Source organism: Polistes fuscatus, unplaced genomic scaffold, assembly GCF_010416935.1.
Source record: "Polistes fuscatus isolate 324 unplaced genomic scaffold, CU_Pfus_HIC Scaffold22, whole genome shotgun sequence".
Classification (NCBI taxonomy): Eukaryota; Metazoa; Arthropoda; class Insecta; order Hymenoptera; family Vespidae; genus Polistes; species Polistes fuscatus.
Genome location: NW_025113099.1, coordinates 2,317,373 through 2,335,606, shown reverse-complemented (window position 1 = coordinate 2,335,606; position 18,234 = coordinate 2,317,373). Strand labels below are relative to the sequence as shown.

General features: G+C 33.9%; 3 protein-coding genes across 11 annotated transcripts in view; all 3 read left to right on the top strand.

Annotated features, from left to right (window-relative positions):
- LOC122518041 (endoplasmic reticulum membrane sensor NFE2L1) overlaps positions 1-3,582 on the top strand; it is a 92,782-nt gene extending 89,200 nt beyond the window's left edge. For 8 of the 9 annotated variants that reach the window (XM_043636706.1, XM_043636702.1, XM_043636698.1 and 5 more), the window contains 6 exons: positions 1,075-1,372; positions 1,608-1,756; positions 2,053-2,229; positions 2,346-2,444; positions 2,533-2,912; positions 3,180-3,582. In XM_043636706.1, coding sequence (XP_043492641.1) covers positions 1,075-1,372; positions 1,608-1,756; positions 2,053-2,229; positions 2,346-2,444; positions 2,533-2,912; positions 3,180-3,347 — 1,271 coding nt within the window. In that variant the 3' untranslated portion in view covers positions 3,348-3,582. The remainder of the gene's footprint in view (positions 1-1,074; positions 1,373-1,607; positions 1,757-2,052; positions 2,230-2,345; positions 2,445-2,532; positions 2,913-3,179) is intronic. The other variant, XM_043636703.1, reaches the window with a different exon arrangement.
- A 2,896-nt stretch (positions 3,583-6,478) lies between these two features.
- On the top strand, positions 6,479-8,070 carry LOC122517894 (protein DPCD). Its single transcript, XM_043636510.1, has 4 exons — positions 6,479-6,619; positions 7,020-7,222; positions 7,448-7,678; positions 7,746-8,070. Exons 1-4 carry the CDS (start codon positions 6,556-6,558, stop codon positions 7,848-7,850), a joined length of 603 nt encoding a protein of 200 aa, XP_043492445.1. The 5' UTR covers positions 6,479-6,555; the 3' UTR covers positions 7,851-8,070.
- A 278-nt stretch (positions 8,071-8,348) lies between these two features.
- LOC122517892 (RNA/RNP complex-1-interacting phosphatase-like) overlaps positions 8,349-18,234 on the top strand; it is a 46,178-nt gene continuing 36,292 nt past the window's right edge. Inside the window, exons 1-2 of the mRNA XM_043636509.1 lie at positions 8,349-8,669; positions 9,684-9,759. Of these exons, the coding sequence (XP_043492444.1) occupies positions 8,647-8,669; positions 9,684-9,759 (99 nt within the window). The 5' untranslated portion in view covers positions 8,349-8,646. The remainder of the gene's footprint in view (positions 8,670-9,683; positions 9,760-18,234) is intronic.

The window sequence follows — 18,234 nt, the reverse complement described above, 5'->3', positions numbered from 1 at the left end:
ATTTTTAAGAGTTTTTAAACTCTTAATATATCCGATGATTGAAACCTAAAACGATATTATATATTTTATATATATATAATCTGATCATGATACGTTGAAAATATGTACGTGATTCTTAGAAATTCCTATCAGCAGCATGCGCTCGTTCATTGACGATTATCATGAAAGATTCAACAACCGCATACGTGGAATTAATCGCTTAAAGTCCGAATAGAAACTATTATTATCCGAATGAGGATAAATTCGTCTGTTATTAAAAATGAAAGAGATAAATGAACCGGGATATGGATGTGAAATATCTTCGTAAGCGTAAATAAAACTACGAACGATTACTTCGTCGTCGTATATAATTTGTCAACAATTTCTTGCTCAACATCACAAACACTTGACCGATATTAAGAAATATAATTTTTATAAAGATCAATGATATATTAATCTGTATTGGCAGACTTTGAGTCTTTTTATTAATCTGTATTGGCAGACTTTGAGTCTTTCAGTTATTTGTCTCTTTGTATAATCGATTGATAATATAAAGCTAATGTATTTCTGCACGAGTATAAATATACTATTGACAAAGTTGAGAATAATCTCGTTTTCTAATATAAAGACGCTGTGTTTTCTAATATCAGTATCAAATTCGATAACGTGTTTCGCAAAGCACGTATTCTTCCCAGTGTGTGTGTGTGTTTGTGTGTGTGTCATTGCTGATCATGTAACGTGAATTTGCTAGAAGGATTCTCTCTTTCTCGGCATCGTACGGAACCGGTTGTAGGAAATGTCACGATTGCAAAAAATTCATTCCAGTTGATGTCAGTACTACCTATACGTATATTCTCGGATTGTTCATTTTATTTGTTTGAAAAAAGAATATAAATGATTGCTTCCTGCAATTAATGGGAAATCTACATTTATTATCCCGAATCGTAATTTAAGATACGATATTTAACGAGACTTTGTAAGAGTTCTTATGAGTTTCAATCATATCCCCACCATTCCCCTTTCTTCTCAATCCATTGCTCTATGATATCGAAAGTTTTTCTGCATTGTTTGATTGGTATTTTCCTTATTTTTCAGGCATGTACACCATGCGTATGTTGGACAATGGTAGCAATAATGCATCCGGGCCAACCGGAGCAGCTGCTTTACCAGGAGTCCAAACAGCTGGTGGTACCACGTCAACAACGACGGCCCTGACAAGTGTAACGAGTTTACCTGCTGTCACAGATGAGAGAATGGATGCTTCTAGCGATAGTGCAGTCAGTAGCATGGGCAGTGAACGTGTGCCATCCCTCTCGGATGGGGAGTGGATGGAAACTGGCTCGAATTCCAGTCACACGCAAGCTGACTCACATTACACCATGGATTATGCTAGGTACATTGACAAATTTCATTTAGGTTGATCTTCCTTTTTAAGAAGGACAACTTTTTATAGAATGTCGTTTTAAAACAGGTAATACTTAGACTCTGGATTATGAACAAATTCAAATCTAACATCTTATCCATAACATATATCCGCAAACGAGCAAATTATTTCTATGATTTATCTGTAATATATTTTGAGATATTTTTCTTATTCTTTTCTTTTTTTTTTCTTTTTTTTTTCTTAGTAAGTACCGAATGCCTTACGACTGCAGTTACTCCGTTTCTGGAAGAAACGCTGGTTCTCCAAGATGTCAGCCGGAGAGGACCGTACCACCGGTTGCGCAGAAAAAACATCAAATGTTCGCCAAACGATACTTCCAAGAGCAAGGCACCGGTTCGTAGAAAAATTGTCATATTTAGCTAAACGTAATAATTTTCTAATGTATAAAAGTCTTGGAAATGATCTTCCAATGAAATCACATTTAACAAAACAACATTTTTTTCCTATTATCTTATCGCGTTGCATAAAATCTTTGACGTCTACTTGATTCGTATCTTGTTTTCTTTTTTTTTCCGCGTTAAACCGGCGCCGATACATTCAAGAAATAATATTTCAATAAAATGATCGTAACTTATACAGTGTTCTTCTTATATATGTTTGTTTTTATTTAAATGAAAATGTTTTTTTAGGATCACCATTAGGAGGAACGGCACACCCTACCACCCCTATAAAATATGAATATGATTCGCATACGGTCGGTGCTGGGGCACCGGGCAATGCTTATTCAGGGCCAATAGAAGGTGCAGCCGGGCCACAATCTGAAATTAAATATAGTTGCAGTGTCGACTTCACTCGCCATCAATCTGGTAATCATTTCTTTTCCTTTCTTTTTTCAATTAATAAAATTCTAATAAGTATCGTTATGAAAATAAAATGTTCTTAATGAAATATCACTTATTAACAATATTTATAATTGTTTTAGGGCGATCAGCAATTGAACACGTTCATCATAATCATACTTATCATTTACCCGCTGAAAGTTCAGGATCTCTTCAACGTCCCCTTTCTCGTGATAAGAAAGGTACTACGATATCTCAAAATCTCGTTTATGATTATATTTAATTCTAAATTCAATTGAATTGTATATTAATTTGTATCGATTTTTGTTGTTGGTGGAAATTTAGTACGGAAGAACGAGAGCGACGAACATTTGACGCGAGACGAAAAACGTGCAAGAGCGTTAAACGTACCGATTCCAGTAAACGACATCATTAATTTACCCATGGACGAATTTAATGAACGCCTTAGCAAATACGATTTAAGCGAAGCACAATTATCTTTGATACGTGATATCAGAAGGCGAGGCAAAAACAAGGTGGCAGCTCAGAATTGTCGCAAACGAAAACTCGATCAAATCATCAGTCTTGCGGACGAAGTTAAAGAGATGCGCGATCGTAAGATAAGACTAATTCGGGAACATGATTTTATGCTTCTCGAAAGACAACGCGTTAAAGACAAGTTCAGTCAACTTTATCGCCACGTTTTCCAGGTCAGTTGAGAGAGAAATTATTGTGACATAATGCGATAATGTCTACTTATTTTGCCTGTCATGTTTTATTACCCTAACGTATATATTTTAAATGCTTTTACGATCGTATTTTATTATTATTATACTCTTCGATAAACGATTAATAATTTTTATTAATATACAATGATATAGAAACGATCAGAGAAATGAATTTCACATTGCGATAAGATTATTTTAAATTATCAAAAGAGAAATAACAATATTAAATAGATAATTATAATGTTTCAGTCTCTTCGAGATCCCGATGGTAATCAATACCATCCATACGAATACAGTCTTCAGCAATCCGCCGATGGAAATGTTTTGTTGGTACCAAGAAATCAAACCAATCCTCATCATCCGTGCCCTTCATCCATGGAACCGAAGACGAAGCCAGATCCTGAACACAAGGAATGAAACTGTCAAAGGATCGTATTCAAAACGATTGGTTAACTAGATAATATCGCTGTTTCGTATAGCGAATCGTCAATAAGGGCGTAAATTCAAATGTTAACGATGATGTTAACTAAGAGCTTCGTGTTAAAACCAGAGAAACATATTTGCGATACAATCCTTTTGTCGAATGGACTTCATAACTTCACATTTGACATACTTTGCACGCTATTCGATTGAACAACGAATTTGCTAAAAATCGCGTATTAAATTTATCGGGACAGCAATTTAAATTATAGTATATATATATATATATATATATATATATATATATATATATATATACAAAATAAATATGTATGTTTATCGTGTACATATTTATCAAAATGTCGAGAATTCTAATTAAAAAGAGATATGCAAGAAAAAAGATTTATAATTTAGGTCACATAATGACCAAAAGTGATGATACAATCTCAGACGTAACATATACGTATATGTTATTTACATTGAATATATCTTATCAGTGAAACTTACATCAAATTTTATATACGTATATATATGCATATATACGTATTATATATTTCTTTTCTCAACCAGCAGTTTCGAGTATAACAAAATATTCTATAAACTTCTGGAGGCCGATGTTTCTCATGTGCATCAGTCTTCAGATACATTTGAAGAAGATATATATATATATAAAAAACGCGGTATGAAATAAGATTATTTGTGTACATTGTTTTGTTCCAGCGATTATTATTATTTTGTTTAATTGTTTTTTTTTTTTTTTTTTTTTTTATTGTCATCAGTATGGTCGTTTACGAAAGAGATTTACGTGTTCACTTCTCAACTACCTCCATAACTTTGTATGCTAAATTATCACCCTGGATTTGCATATTGTTACAAAACGAATAAAACAAGCACGATGGTAAAGTGTCCTAAGAACAGAAAAATAAAAGTTAAATGAACTTCTTGCACAACGGACGACAGACTTAAATAACGATGATTATGCTTTTTGACTTCATTTTATTATTGATGTGAGTTTGTGAAAATGCTTAACTTTTTCGTGTAAATTACATAGACGAGAATCACCACGATCTAATTGATACGCAATTGATCTCTTATTCCAGTACTCTTCTTCCTGCTTTATGCTTAGGATACATACATTAGTTAACTTTACCAAGTGCAAGTACGCACTGTTGTACTTCTTTCACAATATGATAGTGATTATATTGTCTTTTTATTCCTTTGTCCTTAAAAAGCAAAGGTTTGTAAACATTTCGATGCAATTGTATATTGTCTATCAAGGAATATTAAATATAACAATTTCATCGAAATGCGATTAGTTAATGCGAGCCATCAATTTTATGACTGCAATTTAAAATGCATTAAAAGGCCAAAATCCTATGCGTTATTCGCACGATTTATCAGATATGCGTAAATTATTAATAAAAAGTAATTTTTGTTTTATTTTGTTTCTTATAACAAAAGATATAATAAGTAATTATGCGAATAATACATGGACTATAGAATAAAAATTCTTTTAAGTCAAGATTATGCTCCATTCGAGGATTCTACTCTTCTTTGAAGAATAATTCTAATGCAAAGTAATATCTGCATTTAAATGAGAATAATGTAAGCAAAATATTGGGTGATAAAAGGCAAATGATTGAGGGACATTACTCAAGTATTGCAAAGTTATCCAAAATTTGGTCTGTAAAATGCATTGATTTTTCACACATAGTAATGTCGCTTTGAAAAATGTTTTTAAACTGTTCAGATAATATGCGTAATATATAAGAAGCTATATACGATTTAAGAAATGATACAATTTTGTGAGTACATCAAAGACGATATATGAAGCTGTACTGCTACAATATATTGAGTATTCATTAAAAAAAAACAAAAAAAAAAACAAAAAAAAATACGAACAAACAATAAATACAGATATTTTTATAAAATAAGGGGTGAAAAATATTCGAGTATTTCACATTTGCCTTTTTATGTATATATTGATGTAGTTAGTATAATTTTCTATAAATACTATAAATATTAAGTCAGACATATATATGTATTTATGTATATGCTTGCTTGTATATATAAATACATATATACAAGATATATTATATATATATATATATACATATATTATAACGTTAAAAAACAAACGAAAACAAAAAGTTTATGTCGATAATTAATAATAATAATAAGAATAATATTAATAATATAATAATAATATAATAATAATATAATGATAATGATAATAATAATAATAATAGTAATAATAATAATTATTATAATAGTAATTATAATAATCAGTCCTTTATTAACATTTACATGCACGATTATATTCATACTACTGGGTGTAGGATGCCTTTTGCTGTACCGTACTTTGCAAGCAGAGAATTTTACCATTGAAATTCTTATGAAAACTATTATACACAACAAAAACTCTGCTTTGCTATTGTATAAATAAACCTTATTTGTACGGAATCGCATAAATACATTCAAGATCTCCATCTGTCATTAAATTTCTATATTGTATAAATAAATTGAATAAATCACTGGGGAAAGTACCACAATAGTTTGTATCCTTACATCTAAAATTTTTGTGTGTGTAAGATTAAGAACTATGAAATGTATCTCACATACTTCCATTTTTTCTTATTTTATTCAATAGGATTACTTGATCATATATTTTATAATGGCAATATAAAAAAAAAAAAACAAGTAGTAGGTAAAAATAAAGTAAAATGGCGGCAGGTGCAACCTCGGATTGAAGAGAAAAGATTGTTTATCTTTTTTATATCTACTTTTTTAACACGACAGTATGTTTTATGAGTTTATGATCTAATAGTTAATAGATTTTTATATGCAATAATTTTTACGTGATTAGATTTGGAAATTGGTATTATTTATGTAATAAATTTCTTATATATTATCAACAAATAGTACCGAGCTAATTGGCTGTGTCTAATGTGTTTTGTTTCATTTTTTAATTAAGAATTGTAAGAGGAGATTTATTGATTCTAAATATTATTTACTTAATATTTAACGAATTATTAATCCTATGTGTGCGTTATTATATATAAATTGTAGATTTTATTAAAGTCGGTAATATAGCGTAAAAGTAAAGAGTCGGTAAGATTGGGCTCTACAACTGGAAGTGGTGAAAAATCTTCATTGCAATCCTATCTTCCATATAGCAAGTTCGTGATATTTAGCTTATTTACTAATGGCGACTGAATCATGGTTAAAACGCATTCAAAATGCCAAAAAGACCGCAATCATACAAAATGGTAAGATCATTTTTCTTTGTATTAATATTTTGTCGGTATACTTATTGAGAATCTTTACTTTTATTTTGATGATTTATTTTCGACATTATTTTATATTTTCACGTGTTAAGAGTAATAGTGTAACCTGAAAAATGTTTGATCAATAATCAACTGTTATATAGTGTCACAAGCTATTTAAATATAATTTATAATATTAATATTAATTTTCTATATTAAAGTTTGGTAATCATGATTAGAAATCTTATTTACAAGTGATAGTCCTTGATATATCAAAAATTAATGATTCCTACGTGTTTTATATTACATAATTTATCTTTAAAAAGCTTGTGGTTGTAAAGAGTATTCCTATAAGATTACAACGCTTTTATTTGTTTTACATTTATACTTTATAATTAAATAGGAAATAGAAAAGTTCATTTCCTGATGGAAGATGGGAAAGAAATGGTAGAAGAATATAATATGGATACAAATGTATTAGTACGCAGGGCATGGAAAGAAAAAAAAGATTTTACTGAAACTGCTGGTTGGATTGTGGAAGTAGGCGATCGAGAACCTAAACTGAATAATATAGAAACTTTTGGGATACAGGAAAGTTCAAGCACTGTATGTACATTTTATTATTCGTTTTAAGAATTATATTTATAGAATTATATATCTTAGTAAGATTCACGATGAGTAGGATTCTTGTTCTCATATTTTTGGACTGTAAAATGTATCATGAGTTCGACATATTGTTGTAGAGTACAAGGATTCATTTTATTTGATTATTTAGGGATATAGTATATTGTATCAAATAAATTTAAATAACTAATAGAAATATATTTTCAGCCATTCATTACTAGAAGAATTACGAAAACTGCTTTGGAGTGGAGAATAAGGAATTTACCTTATCCAATATCTGTGTATTCAGTAACAGTGGAAAATGATGCTATTACTATACGTACAAGCAACAAAAAATATTTTACGAAACTCAAAGTTCCAGATTTAGAACGTATTAATATGAAACCTGAACAAGATAGAATTACGTATACTCATCAATACAACACTCTTATTATCACGGTATGATATAATATCTTAGCTCAACATTTAAAATGGTTAATTGGAAAATAAGATTGAATATTTTTAGTATAAGAAACCACCCGCATTATTGGACTTGGAAAAACAAATATTAAAAGAAGTTTTATCATTGAAAGCAACAAACGACGGAGAAGTACAGTGCCCGACAAGTTAATAAAAATGATTATCTTAATTATCCTTGTCCCTGATCTTGTCTAAAAATTAAGAGAGTATTTCTAGCTTCTTCAAATATTTATTGCGAAGATTCAATATCTGCTTTTGCGACAATATTATACATATATATATATCATATGAGTTTCCGGTGAGTATGCAAAATTACACGAACGAAAATTTTGCATTTCAAATTAAAGAATGTTAGGTACATTAACAACAAACAATATCTCCAAAATTTTTAATATTATTTAAATAAATTATATACTTTATTAATGATAAGATAAAATAGATATAGATAACGAAAGATATTTTTATGTTATTTTTAAGAAGCGCTGTTAATATATAAAATATGATCATAGAAATTATTATTATTTGTCAGAAAAAAAACAAAAAAGAAAAGCAGAGAAAAATTTGATTTATGTAATATATTTATAAATGTATGCATAGGTTAATGTTGAAAAAAAAAAGTAGCGATAGCAGATGTATTATATTTAAAATAGTAAATTCGTTGATCAATTTTTTTTTTTCTTGTCGGAATAATTAGTACGTAAGAATATGTAAATATTACATTTCTGCGTTATCGTTCGATAACAGTTTACATAAAAGAATTGACCAATAATGCTTTGGCGAGTGAAGCTGTTGCGCGCGAAAATCGAGAGATCGATCGATCGTTCTGCGTCGTGACCGTCTATGAGTGCGTTTGTCTGCTGCGTGCATGTGCTGTCGTTTTCTGATACTACGTTTCGGTTAAGTGCTTTTGTAATTAAACTAAAGAAATATTTAATATAATAGCCATTATGGGAAGATCTGTCCCTGAGGGGTGAGTCTTAAATTATTTTTCTTCATTTATTTGATGTTAAATAACGTCGAGGTAGCTACAAGTGCTTGTTTACGCCAACGAAATGGAGGTCACATTGTTTTTTAGGTTAGGTCGTGACGCTACGTTCTGCAATGCGGTGCATCCGATGCACGCACGTAATATAATCTGTCTATTAACATTTTTAAACGGACAATTTGAAATATTCCATTATTATCGTGTAATCGTTAAAATGTTTTTTTTTTCTTTTCTGGATGTATTATCGAATGGGGGAAGTGTATGTCGCTTGACGCGACACATATACATGATAATTAACTGTATTATCGACCAATAAAAATGCACGAATTTATTTCTCATATTTTCATTGCAATTCGATTACTTTGATCATTTTACTTACATGCATAAGAAAAGATCTAATGTTTGAATAAATTTTAATTAGAATTTAGGTTAACAAATGTTTTAGAATAATCGAGAGAATCGATTTAAATAATCGATTTAATTCGAGTGAGTAGTTCGACAATCTTCCGTTGAGAGGCGCTTAGATCGCTGAAAAAAAAATAAAAAAAATAAAAATAAAAATAAAGTAACATTGTTTACTTTAAATCGAATGGTACTTTATCGATATTAGAAAAAAAATATTATGTCTTTCTTAAAAAACACAATTGTTATTATAATAATAGCAAGAATGTATTTATTATATTTAAAATTAAAAAACTAATATTATAAAAAATAATTACGATTGTAGAAAGATTTTTTGAAATAAAAATTTTGGAAATTCGGTCATAATTATAAGATTTTCAAATGTTAATTATTAATAACAATTTCACGAGGATAATCGGCTTAAATCATAAAATAAAAAAATTCTAAAATTATAAAATTTTTAGATATACGTTTAAGCGTATAAACAAATTAAATCGATTATCTTATCAGTTCCGCGCGAATAACATTTAAATTTACATACTTAAATGAATGAATGAAAAATAATTCGTATAACATTTGATTTGTATGGTATTGCAGATGGCTGGAGTACAAACCGTATGGAGACGTGATCAAGGGTACAAAGATTTTGCCGTTTAAAGTACCACTGAAAGAGGTAAATATGGTTATAAATCAATAAACGTGTCTGATAATCTAGCGAAAAAAGAATTATTCTCAAAAATGAAAAACCCATACGAAGAAGAACACTTAAGTGTATTGCTGTTAAATTTCGACCATTATTTCATCGATGAATCGAGCAATCGTAAATTTGTAAAAGTACATTAACGTTATCGTGTTTGTCAGTCGGTAGGAGATCATCTGTTTGAATATCTCGAATAAAAATAAGAACGAGAGATTGCGAGGATCGCGATCTTTCATGGGAATATTTTTGTTGAAAAATATTTGCTTCGAAAGATGTATAGATCATTGAATTTCTTTTTTTTTTTATTTTCTTCTTCTTCTTCTTCTTTCTCTTCTTTTTGTCTCCGCGTCTTAAAGAATCTTCGAAGTTTTATGCCTCGTTGAGAAAGAATGTTCCGTCTCCGAAATTGTCGGCGTATGAATTTATAGATATTTCGCGTGAGCAGGCGCACGCGTTTACTTTTTATCCGAAGGTCGCTTATTAGCATAGGCGGTGTATCGAATTTACGAAAGAGTGACTAATTAATATAGGATTCATGAGAAAGAAAAAAAGTTGCTCGAACAAATTAGTTTATGGGGGTCATTCGTTATAGCTATTTGCGTCAAATTCATATTAATTAATTATAAAAGATAGTAGGAGACGTGTTAAAGGATTGAAATTTGTAAATATTCAAGGATCATCTGGTAGAAGTAAAACGTGAAAATGGTGTCCTCGCGTATGATATATTTATCGTATTGATCGATATAACAACGCCTTTAGCGATAAATTGTTATGCGCGTTTCTATGCTATTTTCGAAGAATAAACTTCGATACATTTTATCCGGAAACCTTTAAAACTAGAAAGAAAGAGAGAAAGAAAGAAAGGAAGAAAGAAAGAAAGAGGAACGTGCATTCTTGACAAATAGAAGTGTTATTTCGTTTTCCTTGTTTATACGTTTGTTTACGCACTTAAGGGTAACCAGAAATGTCGCGTGGGTGGAGTCAACTCGTAACTACCGAATTTCGATGCATATCGCGTATTAAGTTTTTTATTTGATTCGATCGACGACTCGCTTACGAGAAAAATCATTTCCATTTGATTCTTCTTCCATATCCAAATGTTCTTCATCAATTCTGAATATTGAAATAGTCGACGTGCATTAGACATTAAACGTGCTGAACTATTCGAGTATCGTTAGAAGAAGAATGCACCATACGTTTCGTATTTTATTTTATATTTTTTTCTTTTTTTTTCTTTTTTTTTTTAAAAGGATAGTCAATGGCCAGAGGTTGGTCCCACCCTCTCCTTCTTTTAAACGTCGTGTCGTCGTTCCACGTTCTCTTTTTATCCTTTATCCCTCGCACTAAATCAAAGATCCTTTTCGCGGGGGGGTCCTGGCGGTTCTCCACTACGAGAAAGATAAGATCAAGTCGAATTCCTGAAACGGAGGATGCCGCAGGTACAACCCCCCGTTCTTTTACTTTTCTTTATATTCCTTTTTCTTCTTATTTTTGTTCATTCTACCACGTACACGTTTACATGTAAAACAAAAATACACATATACACGCGCGCGCTTACGTATACGTCTATGCATTATGTATACTTATATGTGTGATGTTATTTGTATACTTATTCATAAACATGGCCAAAAAAAAAAGAAAAAAAAGAAGAAAAGTTAACTTATTAATGGGAATCAACGAGTTCGTATTAATTTGTCTGGGAATTTAATTTATTCCATTTATAAGAGATACCACGAAAAATGGTTGAATATTTCATTGCCATTAATTTTTGTTTGTCTTATTCGTTAATAAAAATTCGTAATTAAATAATGCGTTCTCTTTTTTTTCGGGACGATTCTCCGAGATGATAAAACAAAATCAAACAAAAATTCTATTAGATTTTTCTCGATGTGGGCTTGTCCAAACACGAGTACGAACACAAAGGGAAGCAACGAACAAAAAAAATCGACTTCGTAGGAAGCCAAGGGTGGTGTAGGGTGTGCGAGTTAGCGAGAAAGCAACACCCCAAAGTGAGATCTCGTATCGAAAGCAAGCAAATTGCTACATTGTTATGTACGTCGACCCCCCATCCGCGAACCGATATAAAGAAGCTTGACGTATGCTTCTACTCTTTCACAGTTGATATGCGCGATACTGCGTTGGATTCGTTGAATACACCACCACCACCACCACCAATAACCGATTCTTTTGATTTTCCCCTTTTCTCATTCCACAGAATAAAAAAAGAAAGAAAGAAAGCAAAATGTTTCCATGCCGTTTACATTTTCTTTCTGATGTATGGGGTTCATGCTGAGCAACCCATGGTCCTGGTGAGAGATCTCCCGACGGTTTTCTTTCCACAAGAGGGAAAAGGGGAAGCTTCCCTTGAATCTTTCATTCCCCTCTCTTCCTTCCCCTTACCCTCCTTCCTTTCCTTTCCTTTCTTCGCGAATCTATCGACGCCTCGGCAAAGAAGAAAATATCACCGATAATTCTTTTTCTTCCTTTTTATTTATTTCTTCCTCCTCCTCCTCCTCCTCCTCCTTCACCTCCTCCCCTTCCAATCTTTTCGTTTTCTTTCATCGAGGTCAGAAAGGGCTAATTGAAAATTGGCTATCCCGTCGTTATCGATTTAAGAATCGTCTCATTTGCCACGTTGAATATGTTGATTATACCCAGAGCGTTCTCTTCTTCTTCTTCTTCTTCTTCTACCTCTCGGTAACTCCTAATTGATGGCATCGCGGTGTCGACTTTCGCGGGGCATAAACCATTTTTATATCTTCGGCTTTAGCTCATTAAAGTACCGGAGGATGATGCTCTCGCTAATTGAATACTCCGTGCTTTTTAAAACAACGATCCTCACCATACTACTACTACTACTACTACTACTACTACAAGATAAAATTATAAGATTATCTTCGGTTATACCTATATTCGTATCTTTTTAATATCGTTTCCTCATTTCCGTTTCATCGATTGCGTTTCATCGAGTTTCGAATCGCAACGATTCTAAAGAAATGTTCGCTTCAAATACAAAGTAAAAAAGAAAGAAATAAAGAAAGAAAGAAATAAATAAAGAATGAAATAAGAATTCGCGTTTGTCTCGAGTCATTTAATTTTCGCCTAACTCGGTGGTGTACGAAAGAAAAAACCGGTTATACTCGGTCTACCGGTCCCCAACGATCGAGAGATCGCGGCATCGGCAGCAAGTAGGTGGAAAGAGGAGGCAGGAGGGTGGGTGAGGAGGAGGGAAGGGGGGAGGGGGAGGTCTCGCGATGGACCGAGCGCCAGGTTGCAAATAAGTTTTCGGCTTGGAATCGGTGGTCAGCCTATGCATATAGGTTGCGCATGCATACGCAAAATAGGAGGGTGCCTTGGCTAATTGATTCTGGCGTCGCGGGCATTACATAAAACAAGTTGGAGAGAAAGAGAGAGAGAGAGAGAGAGAGAGAGTCAGTCGACAGGACCGACTCGGAATCGAGAGCCACGGTTCTGATTGGGCCCGCTGTGGCCGGCCGCGGGGGGTCACTCGTTAATAGGGCCTTCAAGAGGCCCACGCCAGTATCCATTCTCGAACCTTTACGACGAATCCGCTTCTTCATTTTTCTTCTCTTCTCTTCCGTTCCGTTCCGTTCTTGGGTCTTGTAACAAACGTTGGCTCGCACGTAACGCGATACGCTCGTTCTATGCCCTGATATTATACCCTTCCAAATCTATTACACGTATGTAAATACTTGCGTGTATATGCGTGTATATGAGTTGGTTCTCTTTTCTTTCCTTTTCTTTTCTTTTCTTTTTTACTCTCGCCGAAAGATGATAATCAACCCCCGCGTGCCCGTAAATATTTTTCTTCGTAATAACACACCCGCCCGCGTATTTGTTAACCGAGGGAAAAATTTTGACAACAGTTATCGGGCTAGAGCTGTTTTCTTTGAATTTCTTTTCTTTTCTTTTATAATTCATCTCGCGATATTTTACGTTTTTGAAGTTATACTTCTTTTGGCGCGTTGGGGAAAATGTAACGGGGAGTGATTTTGTTCCGAGCGTCTGGAAAAATCGACACCATGAAGTTTGTCGGTATTTACGACGCGCGGCAAAGTGATTTCAAGTATACGGCATGAAGTTGTCTTCTTTTCTTCTTCTCCCCTTTTTTTCTCAAGCGGGTCACCCATCCAAGTACTAATCGTACTCAGCGCTGCTTTACTTAAATGATTGAGCGGGAACTAGTGCTACCACAGCGCCATGGCCGTTGAATCATAAAGTAATTCGATATATCTCTCATATTAATATATTTAGTGTGGACTGATATCTATATTTTGATATTTTTTTATTCTTTATTATATATATCGATATATTATATATATAATATAATATTATTATTATTTTTTTTAGTTATTTTTGAGGTTATTGAGGTTATGTTCGTTTTGGTACGCCAAAGAAGTATAACTTCTTATGTGCGTACATAAGTACACACACTAATTTTTTTTTTTAAAAAATAGGTAATGTATGTACGAGAGACGAAGATTCGAAATTGAAATTGATTTTGTTCGAGAGGGTAACGAAACGTAGACTTCGTTTTATAGGTGGGATATATATATTTGTATACTTAAGGGAATAAGAGAGAGAAAGAGAGGTGGGGAGATATATAGGTATATTTTTACAGAACGGAATCTGCTCGAAGGCAATATCCGGTCGTTATAAATAGTCGTAAAAGGCAATGAGATGTACCCTGTATCGTCGTGTTTCGTTCGATCGCGTAAATCAGGCCACGTTCTGGATAAAAAGGGTAGATCCTCGTGCACGGACAACAGAATTGACGTGGATATGGGTAATAAACGTCGTGTACTTTAATTTTCTTTTTTATTTTTCATCCTCTTTTATTTTCTACTCATTGTTTTTTCTCTTCTCTTTTTCCGCGTTTCATCGAAAATTTATATTTTGTAATTGGATAACGTTTCGGTAGTTTGGGGGCTCCTACAAGCAGCTTTCGAGAGGTTCCCTGTTACCACCCACGCTCAGGCGTACGACTTTAGTCGTGCGTTCCGAATACCAGAAATTCTTTCTTTCGTTGAGACTATCGAGAACGCAGTGGGCGATTTCTGCACGACGACTGAATATTAATTCCTGGGGCGGTGGGGGGAAGGAAGGGGCGGGATGCAAGGAACGCAGTGGTTGTTGTTGTCGTCGTCTTCTTTCCTTTCCTTTTTTTTGTCGTTTTTGTTCGAAAGGACCCAAAAGAGAGAATAGATGTTTGCTCTCTCGACGTGGGTGATATCTGTATTTCAACCCCCTTTGAAAATTTTTAACATTTTAGATGATTATCGTGTTAACTTCTCAGTTACACTCGGTCTAAACCACCCTCGTCGTCGTCGTCGTCGTCGTCGTCGTCGTCGTTTTCATTCTCCTCGTGGATGAATATCTGCACCGATATTTCTTTCCTTTTTTCTTTTTCTCTTTTTTTTTCTCTCGTCGACATGACGAATGAAGGGGACCAACGAACAAAAATGTCGCTTTCCAAATTTACATTGTTGCGTTAGACAATATAGCGTTGTAATTGCCGTAATACTTGAATTTTGTATTTAAATATATAATATAACAAACGTGAGATGAATTATTTTCCCTCGTTTACGTGTATATCATATTTTGTTTCTCCCTTTATTCCGAAACCGAAAGATATTCACGAGATATACGATCATTCTCATTCTGGTATTCGTAATTACGAATATGATTTATAAACGTGTTCCTTTCGCGATTATCCGACGTATTCGTGTCACGGCTGGAAGATCTTACGTTCGGTGGTGGTCCATCTGACATTTTGGAAAGAGTTAAGCAAGCAAGCAAGCAATCGGCCCTTCTTCCTTGGCCACTGTGGTAATGGATTCGTACGACTTTGGAAATAATAAACGGCGTCATCGTGTCTCTTTCTATATCTTTCTCCGTTTCTCCTTGGGGGACGCTAATCTCGCGGGTAAACAGCCGATTTCACGGTTGAAGTATCTTTTAGGAGCTCCCGCGAGATAGTTTACAGCGGTGAATCTTACGAAATCTCATGTAAAAGGAAAAATGCGTTACTGTGGCGTAACCGAGTTCCTGTATAGTTCGTCGTTCTCTTCTTTCACTCGCTCTCTCCGATTTTCCTTTTAGGTTTTTCGAGTAAACAAGAAGAATCCTTCGAGTTCGATTTGAACGGAAGTAACATGAACTAACGCATGAACGAACGACCATTTACTTCCGCTCATTTCTTTTTTTCTTATCCCGTTTTTAAACAAAACTACCTCACCCAAAGAGATGTTTTTAAGGAGGACAACAAATTCGAGCATTAACAAGAGAGAAAAAAAACGTATGATATTGAAGTAAAAAAAAAACAAAGAAGTTAAATAACGAATAGAAGAAAGACGATTAATTATTGGAGAAATGCATCGGATCACGATCCAGGGTTCTACGCCCTTTAACCGAGTAAGAAATTTATCGTTCTTTCGTGCCGGCATAGCTCTGTTAGTGGCGTTCCGTGTTATTAGCAATGGTAAGTGTTTGTTTAACGCTCCCCGTAGCGAACAGGGTTCCTCGTGGATATTCCACCTCGCGTCTTTTATCCTTCCCATGGTTCTAACCAACCAACCAACCAACCAACGAACGAACGAACGGACGAAGAATCGAATGAACGAGAGAAACCGAAAGAGAGGGAGAGAAAAGACGGAGCCGGCAATAGTAATTTATGCCGAAGTTAGCGAGCAACTTCGATGACTTTGTAAAATATTACTGATCCCTGTTTCAGAGATCTTATCTGGCTCCGACACCGCGTTTCGTCGGAGAACGCCTTCTACTCTTTCTTCTTCTTCTTCTTCTTCTTCTTTTACTTCTTCTTCGTTTCCCAGCTTCTTCTTCTTCTTCTTCTTCTTCTTCTTCTTCCTCTTTTCCTTGTTCCTCTTTTTAGCAGGCTGGCGCCTCGAAAAGAGGAATCGTGCGTCACGTCGAGACCCACTGTGCCAGAACGAGTTTGACTCTCTCGAAGTTCTGCCACACACCGATCGACACCAAACTAAGGAACATGCTCGTATAAACATGTAGGATGATGGCCAACGTTTGTCCACGAATTTTTCTTACCACCTACTAACGCGACTTCAAATTCCTCCCGAATTTGCGACCATTTGCAAAATTACAACCCCCCCCGTCCCCCATCTATTTTTCCTCCCTTCCCACTCTTCCCCTCCCCCTATCGGATTGCTTCCCTCGCCTCTTGCTATTTATCGCTAGTTACGTCCCCCTTTTTTGATTTAACTTTCGACACGATGGGGTGCGTTTGGCAAAGAATCGACATCTTGCTGTGTCCCACTTCAAACTTCTTTTATTCTTAACTATATTTCTTTTTTCTCTTTCTCTCTCTCTCTCTCTCTTTTTCTCACTCACTCATTCTCTATTTCTCTATTTTTCTTTCCTTCTTTCTTTATTTCGCGTTTCTTTTTCTCCTTTCGAACACACGCGAATTTCATGCTTCGTTAAACCAAGTATTACGGTAACGCGAGTTCGTTTTGTAAAATAGATCGTCGAATTATCTCATCGGACAAATCTCTCGTTTTTCTTCGAGATCCTAGACGAGAATTAGTCTTTTCTACTTTTGAAATTATACTTCTTTTTGGTTCGTTTGGGAAAATGTAATGGGGAAGTAATTTTGTTCCGAGCGTCTGGAAAAACGACACCATGAAGTTGTCTTTCTTTTCTTCTTCCCCCCCTTTTTTCTCAAGCGGGTCACCCATCCAAGTACTAATCGTACTCAGCGCTGCTTTACTTAAACGATCGAATTGAGAACTAATGCTGTAACCGCGCCATTACTGTTGACGCGTGAATTAATTCGATATATCTTTCTTATATTTAGTGTGGACTGATATCTATATTTTGATATTTTCTTTTTCTTTTTTTATTCTTTCTTATATATATATATAATAATAATTATTTTCTTTTAAGTTATTTTTTTCTTTGAAGTTATTTTTGAGATTATTGAGGTTATGTTCGTTTTGGTACGGCAAAGAAGTATAACTTCTTACGTGCGTACATAAGTATTTCTCTTTCTTTATATATACACGGGAAAAATATATAAAAAAAAAAGATGTGTATTATATATTTCATTTTTTTTTTTTTTTTCGAGATATTAAGATTATACCTAGGAGAACTATATTTCAGGCTTTCCGCGAACGTATAAATCGACGGGAATGGTTGAAATCGTGAAATACAAGGAAAACGCGTCTCCGGTCTCCTCTTCTTCTCGGTTCGCGAACGGATACATTACGTTGTAAGATAGAAGAGGATAAGAATCTTCTTCTAGCTTTAGTACGGTGAAATACGGTAATATCTTAGGAGTAGTGCGTTTGTAGAAAATGGATACTAGCAGAGAGGAGTCATGGGCGGGCGGGCGGCAGCGTGGGATGTGTCGTATAATCAAAAGAGGAAGCAATAAATATCCTAAAAAAAAGC